Source organism: Haematobia irritans, chromosome 2, assembly GCF_050003625.1.
Source record: "Haematobia irritans isolate KBUSLIRL chromosome 2, ASM5000362v1, whole genome shotgun sequence".
NCBI lineage: Eukaryota > Metazoa > Arthropoda > Insecta > Diptera > Muscidae > Haematobia > Haematobia irritans.
In genome coordinates, this window is record NC_134398.1 from 173,101,815 (window position 1) to 173,113,443 (window position 11,629).

Below are 11,629 nucleotides of genomic sequence, written 5' to 3' on the forward strand. Positions count from 1 at the left end.
CTTACAGAATCTTTCAAAAACTCAGAGATGTCACTGGCATTACTGAGAAGGGAAAATCCACCGCTGAAATTTTTTTTGGTGTTTGGTCAAAACAGGAATTGACCTCATGCCCCTTTGTATACAAGGCAGGTAGAACGTTGCAGCACAGTAGTTAACAACTATATTATTATTTTCTTCAAGAGGAAATACGTACTCTAGCCTTTTTAATAGCTTTGAGAAAAATCTTACATCATCAAAACCTTTTCTTTTAGTGTATATTACCAATTTGGACATGCTTTCATTGTAATATATTTGATTCCTCGATCAACTGTATTACAATTGATTCAATTGACTTTTGTTTATTGACTTTTATTTATTTAATATATATATTATAATTTTCTCTTATTTGTTTTCTTTACATTTGCTTCGATCATACAAATCATCTCGAACAACTTCCAAATGTGTACCGCCAATAGTTTGTAAAACGAATATTTTGGGATTAAATTCAGCATTCAAATTTGTCTGGGAGCACACCTGAACTCGGTGATTTTTAAGCATATGGGCAACGCACGTTTTAACCTGTAGATAACCTAAACGACGTCCAATGCAATGACGGGGACCATCACTAAATGGCAGATAAATCATATGATTCATAGATTTCTTATTTTCGGGTACAAAGCGCTCAGGATTAAATCTTTTTGGATCGGGCCAGTACTGTAAAGAAAAAAATTATAAAAATTAACTGAGACATATTTCCAAATATTGTTTTAGGCTACTTATTTCAATATTGGTAAAATTAGAAAAGCGCTACGTTGGGATGATAGATACGTATGCTGCCAAGAAAGGTTACCCCCTGTTTCACCATTGGGCTGTTTTATGTTTCAGCGAGTGAAGAACTCATCAACAGATTAGAATGATACAATGTGCATTAGGTAGGGTCACGAAAAAATGTTGATGCGGTGACCCCCCAGTTTTGTAGCATATTCGAAGAAAATTTCAGAACACCAAAACTTTTTTTCCGTGCACCCTACAACCCCCGAAATACAATTTATTGTGCTGTGTCGTCATTTGAAGTCCGATCGACAAGAAACGCATATCGTTGTTCGTGGTTGATCAGGGGCTATATTTCGTGCATTGGTCGTTTTTGACTCCGACGTCAAATTTGATTTTTAATTTTTTATTTCGCTTCGTATACCCCTATGATGCCCATTTCTGATAACCATTATAAAGATCTCAACAAAATATGAAACTTTTGCTTTTGAAGTATTTACTTATATTCATAAACAAAAAAGTTACAGAGATTTTAAAAAGTCAATAGTCACCCTACACACCACCAAATAGTTTTTGCTGTGTTGTCATGATGTCCGATCGAAACCACATGCACATCGTTATTCACATCTACGAAATTAATTTATAAGGCATTTAGAACACAAAACCTGTTTATCTGTAAATTTCTACCGGTACCTTTGTATACATACTCGTTGTTTGCACTACGGCATTTTCTGCGTTATGCAAAGTGCATGTGTTTTTGCTAGAACAATTTGAGAGCCTACTGTTTTCAAATTCTAACAATCACTTTCGCTACATGATTTTTTTAAGTCTGTCCATATTTTTGTGACCTATTTACTTTTTAAAATCTCTGTAACTTTTTTGTTTATGAATATAAGTAAATACTTCAAAGGCAAAAGTTTCAAATTTTGTTAAGATCTTTATAATGGTTATTAGAAATGGGTATCATAGGGGTAGACGAAGCGAAATAAAAAAATTAAAAATCAAATTTGACGTCGGAGTCAAAAATGACCAATGCACGAAATATAGCCCCTGATCAACCACGAACAACGATATGCGTTTCTTTTCGATCGGACTTCAAATGACGACACAGCATAATAAATTGTATTTCGGGGGGTCGTAGGGTGCACGGAAAAAAGTTTTGGTGTTCTGAAATTGTCTTCGAATATGCTACAAGACTGGGGGGTGACCGCATCAACTTTTTTTCGTGAACCTATCTAGTGTTCACGTTATGTGGTGTTCACGTTATGCGGTATTCACGTTAAGCGGTGTTCACGTTACCGCGATTGCACTGTATATGCTTGTTAGAGGGCATATACAGTGAAACCATGCAATAATAGGCCCATATCGGTTCATAATTTATATAGCCCCTACATAAACCTATCCCCAGATTTGGCTTGCATAACCTTTTGGAGGATCAAATTGGATTTGATTCGGTTGAAATTTGGTACACGATGTTAATCTGTGCCCTCTAACAACCATGCAAAAATGCGTCCATAACTATATATAGCCCCCATAAAAACCGATAACAGATCTGACCTGCCTTCGCGCATGAACTTGTCTATTTGATTTGGCTAAATTTAAAAAGCTTCGCAGGATTCCAGATTCAATGTACGGCACACACACAACCTGCAACAAAAACATAAGCTTCTTAAAAATTTAATTGATTTTGATGCAAAAAAAAAAAAAAAACAAATATTCCTCATACACCCAAAAAAAAGTGAACCCACCGTGAAAGAAAATGAGGGTTTATTTGAGAAAATTTTAACTAAAATAGTTTTCTAATTGCAACATGTTACAAATAAGTTAATACTTCTGGTCAAATTGAAGAAATTTTTTAAAAAATAATAAATTTTTTCCTGTTGTTTAAGAAAATTTCATATGTTGAAAGAAAAAATTGGATTTAAAATGTCTTTAGCGCTGTACGAAGTTCGAGACAGGTACAATTTTAGTAAAATTTACTCATTTGAGAGACTTAAGAACTCAATTTAAGCAAACTTCTACTATTTTAGGAAAATATGAACTATTTTATTTTTTAATTGTGCACTATATTTGTATACAACTTTTTTTCTTATTTTTAGTTCACGTCATTAAATTTAGCAAAAGATTATTCAAATAAGGAACATTTACTCATATTGTGCAAAATTTAACTAAAATCAAGTAATCTTCATGAACTAAAATAAAGTTCAGTTTGCATTAGAGCCCTTTTTTTTGGGTGTAGTTTTATTTATTTGTTATTAATTTTCGTTTTGATGAAATGAGTTTCTTGTAATTTTATAAAAGTTTGTATGATTTAATTTAACTAAATCAGTTAATTTTTAATTGCACTGAAAAAACAGTGAACCCACCAGGAAGAAAACTTCGGTTAATTTTAGAAAATTTTGAATATTTGTAGAAAATTTTAACTAAACAGTATTACAAACGTTGGCATAACGCCGATGTTATAAAAATAAGTACATATTTTTCGACAAATTCAAGAAAATTTATTAGACATAACTAAGTTTTTTCATTTGTTAAAGAAATTTTTTTAGTTTGAAGGAAAAACTTGGAGTTCAAAATTGCAAGAATATCTTTAGTGACATACGATGTTCACGATGGACGCATTTTTGGTAAAACTTACAAATTTAAAGAAATTCTGAACTATTTTGTGGAAGACACGAATTTAGTTCATCTTTATGCTTCATTGGAGTATATTTTTATACCCTCCACCATAGGATGGGTGGTATATTAACTTTGTCATTCCGTTTGTAACACATCGAAATATTGATCTAAGACCACATAAAGTATATATATTCTGGATCGTGGTGAAATTCTGAGTCGATCTGAGCATGTCCGTCCGTCCGTCCGTCTGTTGAAATCACGCTAACTTCCGAACGAAACAAGCTATCGACTCCCAAATTTGGCTTGTAAGGCCTCTAAGAGAAGCAAATTTCATCCGATCCGGCTGAAATTTGGTAGATGGTGTTAGAATACGGTCTCTAACAACCATGCAAAAATTGGTCCACATCGGTCCATAATTATATATAGCCCCCATATAAACCGATCCCACGATTTGGCTTGCAGAGCCTCTAAGAGAAACAAATTTCATCCGACAAACACCATCCGATGGTACATGTTAATATATGGCCTCAAACATCCATGCAAAAATTGGTCGATATCGGTCCATAATTATATATAGCCCCCATATAAACCGATCACCAGATTTGACCTCCGAAGCCTCTTGGAAGACCAAAATTCATCTGATTCAGTTGAAATTTGGTACGTGATGTTAATATATGGCCTCAAACATCCATGCAAAAATTGGTCGATATCGGTCCATAATTATATATAGGCCCCATATAAACCGATCCCCATATTTGACCTCCGGAGCATCTTGGAAGAGCAAAATTCTTCCCATTCGGTTGAAATTTGATACGTGATGTTAGTATATGGTATCCAACAACCATGCAGGAATTGGTTCCGGTGCCTTTTGGAGAATTCATCCGATCTGGTTGAAATTTGGTACGTGGTGGTAGTATATGATATTTAACAACCATGCCAAAAGTGGTCCATATCAGTCCATAATCATTTATAGCCCCCAAATAAACCGATCCCGAGATTTGGTTTTGGAGCCTCTTGGAGGAGCAAATTTCATCCGAGTGAGTTGAAATTTGTGGATGACAGTCTTTCGTAGAAGTTTCTACGCAATCCATGGTGGAGGGTACATAAGATTCGGCCTGGCCGAACTTACGGCCGTATATACTTGTTTTTCCTCGGGTTTAGTTAATTTAACTAACGTACACAAAAAAAAAACATAATAATTCCATGAAATAAAGTAAAGTTTAATTGGCTTTAGTGAAATGGAGAGTTCATGTTTTTTTCTTTTTTTGGTGTGATTATGTTTTAAACAATTAATTATTTTCGTAATCTTTGTTTGTATACTAAAACTTGCTTTAGTGCACACAAAAGGATATGCACGATTTACATACACTGTGAATCTTAAAGCGACTCATGTCTACCGTATGCATTGTGAGGCATTAAATAATATATGCCATATGTCTCCATATTCACCACTGGGCTATTTTACATTTGAGATGGCGAGTCATCAATCAAGTTGATATATGGAATATAATAATGTACAGACTTGGGAAATGCAACACACAGAGCTTTAGTTCCTATTTTCCTGTAAACTATAAACACTTTTTGCCGGAAGTGTTCTCCAAATATCAAAGCAGCATTTTATTATTCTAATGCGTAGTGAACAAAGCAAAAAATTATCTGTTTGTAATAAAACTTGGTACAGGTTGTGTCGGCGAGCACTCTAATCATATCTATCCATATGTACATTAGATTGGGTCACGGCCTAGAGGAAAAAAAGTTGATGCGGTCACCCCCCAGTTTTGTAGCATATTCGAAGACAATTTCAGAACACCAAAGCTTTTTTTCCGTGCACCCTACGACCCCCCCGAAATACAATTTATTGTGCTGTGTCGTCATTTGAAGTCCGATCGAAAAGAAACGCATATCGTTGTTCATGGTTGATCAGGGGCTATATTTCGTGCATTGGTTATTCTTGACTCCGACGTCAAATTTGATTTTTAATTTTTTTATTTCGCTTCGTATACCCCTATGATGCCCATTTCTGATAACCATTATAAAGATCTTAACAAAATATGAATCTTTTGCTTTTGAAGTATTTACTTACATTCATAAACATAAAAGTTACAGAGATTTTAAATAGTCAATAGGTCACCCTACACACCACCAAATAATTTTTGCTGTGTTGTCATGATGTCCGATCGAAACCACATGCACATCGTTATTCACATCTACGAAATTAATTTATAAGGCATTTAGAACACAAAAACCTGTTTATCTTATCATATTTTTGTGACCTATTGACTTTTTAAAATCTCTGTAACTTTTTTGTTTATGAATATAAGTAAATACTTCAAAAGCAAAAGATTCATATTTTGTTAAGATCTTTGTAATGGTTATCAGAAATGGGCATCATAGGGGTATACGAAGCGAAATAAAAAAATTAAAAATCAAATTTGACGTCGGAGTCAAGAATAACCAATGCACGAAATATAGCCCCTGATCAACCACGAACAACGATATGCGTTTCTTTCCGATCGGACTTCAAATGACGACACAGCACAATAAATTGTATTTCGGGGGGGTCGTAGGGTGCACGGAAAAAAAGCTTTGGTGTTCTGAAATTGTCTTCGAATATGCTACAAAACTGGGGGGTGACCGCATCAACTTTTTTTCGTGACCCTATCTAATGTACATATAGCCTCCATAAACCGATCCACAGATTTGTACTTTTTATTGGGTCCAGTATATGATAGAAAAATGAATCCATATCAATCGATAACTTTAACCGATGTCATGTTTGATTTATTGAGTTTCCGCATATTTCATGCGATCCGCTGGAAATTCGGTATGAGATGTCAGTAAATGCTTTCCGAATACCGGGAAAAAACTTTATCACTCGTTTTGTGACACATTAAAATATTGCTCTCACACCTCGGTGGGAAATCGAAAACCGGAAGCCGCTGAGACGACAAAGAGAGTTGCCGGTAGTTTCAAGCGAAACCCTAACCTCTCTCTCCGAGATGCCGCAAATAAGCTGGGTGTGTCATCTACAACCGTGCATCGAGCCAAAAAACGAGCCGGACTATCGACTTACAAGAAGGTAGTGACTCCAAATCGCGATGATAAACAAAATACGACGGCCAAAGCGCGATCCCGATACACGACGATGCTGACGAAGTTTGACTGCGTGGTAATGGACGACGAAACCTACGTCAAAGCCGACTACAAGCAGCTTCCGGGACAGGAGTTTTATACGGCAAAAAGAAGGGGAAAGGTAGCAGATATTTCCAAGCACATAAAACTGTCAAAGTTCGCAAAGAAATAACTGGTTTGGCAAGCCATCTGTACCTGTGGCTTGAAAAGCAGCATTTTCATCGCTTCCGGGACTGTCAACCAAGAAATTTACGTGAAAGAGTGTTTGAATAAACGTCTGCTGCCTTTCCTGAAGAAACACGGTTGTTCCGTACTGTTTTGGCCGGATTTGGCATCTTACCATTACGGTAAAAAGGCCATGGAGTGGTACGCCGCCAACAACGTGCAGGTGGTTCCCAAGGACAAGAACCCTCCCAACACGCCAGAGCTCCGCCCAATTGAGAAATACTGGGCTATTGTCAAGCGGAACCTAAAGAAGACCAAAAAAACTGCTAAGGACGAGCAGCAGTTCAAGGCAAACTGGCTTTCTGCGGCGAAGAAGGTGGACAAGGTGGCTGTACAAAATCTGATGGCAGGTGTCAAGCGTGAGGCCCGGCAATTCGGATTTGGAAAAGGAAAGCCTAACTGAATATTTTTCCTGAATTTTATACTAATTGAACTTGAAAAAGAAATTTAATTTGATTTTTTAAATAAACGATTTCACCGATTTACACGCGTTTTCCCTTGACCAAATTTTGACCGTATCACCCTTTATGTTCTGGCTCCGATCCGATTGAAATTTGGCACACGATGTTAATCTGTGGCAAAAGTGGAATATATCTATACCCAGATTTGATTTCCGGAGATTCCTGCTGACACAAATTCCATTCGATCCGGCAGAAAATTTAGTACACCGTGTTAGTCTATGGCCTCTAAGATACTTTGACATCGTCAAGCGTTTCCAAAACACGAGTAACTCGATTGTAGAACTCTCTACGAAATCCATGGTGGATTGTGCATAAGATTCGGCTTGGCTGAACTTATGGCCGTATATACTTGTTGAATCTAATTTAGGCTCCATACGTAGCTTTTGTCTTCAATAACGAAATTCAATTAATTTTTAATAGAAATGTCTTCAATTGCAGAAATGATAGTAAGAACCTCCAAAGTCAATTAAACATTTAATTGTTCCAATTAAAAAAATTAAGTGGTACAATTCATTTTTGTGATTGATTTTTGTTTTAATTAACAAAATTCGTTGAACCATTTAAATATTTTATTGTATATTTTTTGAAATTCAATTAAAATTTTAATTGGAAAAATTTTGGTAATAATTTTTTTCTTTACGTAAGCTAACTTCCAGTTAAGAAAAAAATCTTATGAAGTTGCCATCCGTAAAAAAAAATTGTACGCAATCCATGGTAGGGGTACAGCTACACTGAAAAAAATATTAATATAAAAATAAAAAATATAAAAATATTGACCTAATATGAAAGATTATGCAACTAAAATTTTAGGACTCGAAATTTACGCAATTCTAAGGACAAAATTCTTTAAAATAATGACATTTTAATTAAAAGAAAGTTTATAATCCTAGCTTCAAAAATTGTTTTCATTAAATTTAGGACACAAATCTTGAAATTTTGCGTCCCTCTGTTGAAGTTGTAGATCTTTAAAGTAAGACAAATGTTCCTTAAAATAAAGAAAAACATTTTTAATTTAAAGAAATCGTCTTTAACTCAACTGACATATTGAATTGTTAAATTTAAAATAAAAATGTTTCAAATATAGGCTAAGATTTATTTTAAAGATTTGCATCTTTGGTTTAAAGTTTTTTTTTAGCATTAAGAAAACAGTTTTTACTTTGAAGTTCTTGGCATAATTTGGATTTGGAAACTGGAATTTGTATGTACATTAATACTTTTATTAATATATCGCAAACAGAGAATAACAATTTGATGAATTGGATCTGTATCCAATTTTAATTTTATCGATCCAAGATTTGAAGCCAGGGAGGTCTCTAAAAATGTCTTTATTTTAAAGAAGCCGCTCGGAATAAATACCAAAATCCTTAAAGGAAGGTCAAAATCTTTGGATCAAAGTAAACTTTTTTAAGTATACTAGTCTATTGAAATATAAATAAAAATATTAAAATTTGGGCTAGAACCCACTACTGTGTTTTTTATTAGAGGAATATAACATTTATTAAATATTGTTTTCCTGTATGTTAATTCGATATTATTAAAATTAATCATTTTAGTTGATTTTGATTTCAGTTTAAAACCATAGGCTAGGTTAGGTTATGTAGCAGCCCAATGTACCAGGCTCACTTAGACTATTCAGTCCATTGTGATACCACATTGGTGAACTTTAAACCATAGTTTAAAACCATACATTGACTAAACTATAAGTGTAGCTTAACCAACAGAGGAAAATAAGGTTTGTCAAATTTATTTGGGCAAAGCCCTATAGAGTGCAAGTTTGTTGGATGGACGGCCGTTTCGGAATTACCACAATCCTCATCAGCATCCACTACTTGCAGCAAAACTATCAACCAATTATGAGAATAAATTTGGCCAATTTACTAAACTCAAAGTAAATTACACTCGAACCTCCCGGAAAAAGGGTTTTGATAGTCTGCTATGCCTAAATAAATTCGCTGATCGTGCATGAGCGGATCAATGCATTTTAAATTCGTGCCCGAATTAACCGAGTACCATGAACTTACCTTTGAATCATAATGCAATCCATAAACCGATATGTACACAGCCATACCATCTGGTATATTAAAGTCATAGAATGGTTTCAGGGAATAACCTTTGCTGTCGTTACTGCCCTTCGAATATTGTCTTTCGAGCATAGGAAAAACAGGATACAAACGTAAAGTCTCATTCACAACCATATCTAAATAGGGTATATTGTTGATGGCATCATATGATACACTTCCATTTCCCTGTACAAAAGCATCACAAATTTCTTTACGTAATCTATCCTGGATATCTGGATGTTTGGCCACTTCCAATAAAACATTTGCTATGGTCGTTGAAGAAGTTTCGGTATCACCTGCTATAAATACACCCAATTGGCCGGCAATTATTTGCATAAATTCCTCTAAATTCCCATTGCTAGCAACAACCTCAGCTTTGAATTTAACAAAGAGGTCTATTAAGTCATTACGTTTTAGTCGAGTGGTTTCACGTTCCTTCAGGACCATAGCACTAGCTGATCTTAAAAAATCCTCAGTGTCCTTGAAGAATACCGAAGGCTTAAAGAATCGATTCCATTTTGGCATAAGACCCATTATCAAGAAATTAAAGGCTCTATGGGCATCGAAATCAATTATACGTAAGGATTGTGAATATACTTCGTCATTGTGATTTTCCAAAGAATTGGATTCGATACCAAACATTGTAGTAGCTATGGAATCACTGATATAACGTAACCCCAGATCTTTCATTTCACATACAAATCGTTCACCATTTTTGCTGAGATAATTTTCCAAATTTTTGCCAACTTCTTGCACCAACGGATACATTTCTTTCATTTTACCACTAGTGAATACGGTGCTCAATTTAGTTCTCCACTCTTTCCATAGGGCATCGCGTGCCATAAATATACCCAAACCTCCTATGGGATCACTATGGGGATCACTACTGGTATAACGATTGCGAAAGCAATCAAAATCTCTTATCAAAATTGACCGAATCAATTCGGGATCCCGTATCAAAAGTGCGGGTCGAACGGTATATATACCCACAACAGCTTCATGTTCAAATTTCGGATCATCGTATATGGTTTTCATATGAAATCCAAGATTTGTTTTAAATGCCAACATATCTTTAAGACATCCACTGAATATATGTCCCGGAACACTGGGTATTGCTGCTTGGCGTTGCCAATAGGAGAAATGTTTTTTGTACCAACGATAGCATAGAAATGCGGCTAGGATAACTAATCCTAAAAACGTTAAGGTAGCTTCGTTATATTTTGTCATTTTTGTGTCACGAAAATTTGATATTTCAATTTAATGTTCACTCTTGGAATGCTCACGTTATACTGAAGTATAAACAAAGGCAAATTTGATTTTAATAATTTAATTCAATTGCAATAGCAACAATGCATACAACGGGCTTCCACTAAATAACAAAGATTAGAATTGTGGTGGAAAAACAGCAAGTCATTTGATATTCGTGTTTTATTTCAGTTTGCAGGAATTATATATACGTGATTTCCAAATGTTCATATCACATCTGATTATGTAGCGTATCTATAAATAAATATTTGTTCTAACGGATATAGGATAATTGGCCCATATATGTTAGTTAAAAAGGAACAAATATTTTTTGTCGTCATGCACAAAACAAATTAAACCAATTAATATTTAATTAATTCAATTATTCAAAACAAAATATGTAAAACGCAAATATTTCCAATTGAAATGTTAATTGACGAAAGAAGTCCCCGAGATAAATCGTCATGAAATAAGTCCCAAAATGAAAAATGTCCTTAAATTTGTCTAGAGAGAACAAAAGCAATGATGTTTGGGTTTTATTCCATTCTTAGGAACTTTTTCATTCAATTGAAATATTATTAGTCACTCGAAACTTGGTTTCCAGGACAGAAGTCCCTATGAAATATGTCTCCAAACTGAAAAATGTCCCCAAAGTGGTCTACAGAGAACAAAAGCAATGATTTCTTGGAAGTTATTCCTTTCTTAGAAACTGATTTGATTCAATTGATATATTAACTAACACACGAAACGCGAATTCTAAGCAAAAAGTCCCCGTGATATAACAGAGGACAAAAGCAAGAATTTTTTTAGGGTTATTCCATTTTTAGAATTTTATTTCATTCAACTGAAGTGTTAATTGACACTCATAACGAGGATTCTACGAAATAAGTCTCCAAGAAATGAATCCCCATGAAAACCGACATATGTCCCCAAACTTGTCTACAGAGAACAAAAGCAAGGATTTTTCGGGGGTTATTCAATGTTTAGGAATTTATTTCAGTTAATTGACATTTTAATTGAATAATTGAAATAAATTGAATTCAAAACGTGAATTCTACGAAAGAAGTCCCCAAGAAATAAATCCTCAAGAAATATGTCCCCAAATTTGTCTACGTGGAATAAAAGCAAGGATTTTTT

The 11,629-nt window shown here is 34.6% G+C and overlaps 1 protein-coding gene across 1 annotated transcript; it reads right to left on the reverse strand.

The window, feature by feature from the left end:
* Window positions 1–332: 332 nt before the first annotated feature.
* LOC142226707 (cytochrome P450 6g1-like) lies at window positions 333–10,515 on the reverse strand. The gene is made up of 2 exons (XM_075296842.1): window positions 9,209–10,515; window positions 333–693 (listed from the first exon to the last, which is right to left on the reverse strand). The coding sequence occupies exons 1-2, from the start codon at window positions 10,472–10,474 to the stop codon at window positions 382–384; spliced, it is 1,578 nt and encodes a 525-aa protein (XP_075152957.1). The 5' UTR covers window positions 10,475–10,515; the 3' UTR covers window positions 333–381.
* Between the last annotated feature and the right edge of the window lie 1,114 nt (window positions 10,516–11,629).

Bases quoted from the DNA above. Each gene is read 5' to 3' on its own strand.
- LOC142226707 (XM_075296842.1), bottom strand. From the start codon at position 10,474: ATGACAAAATATAACGAAGCTACCTTAACGTTTTTAGGATTAGTTATC. The intron at 694-9,208 runs GTAAGTTCATGG...TTTTCTTTACAG, and splicing joins GATTGCATTATGATTCAAAG to TACTGGCCCGATCCAAAAAG.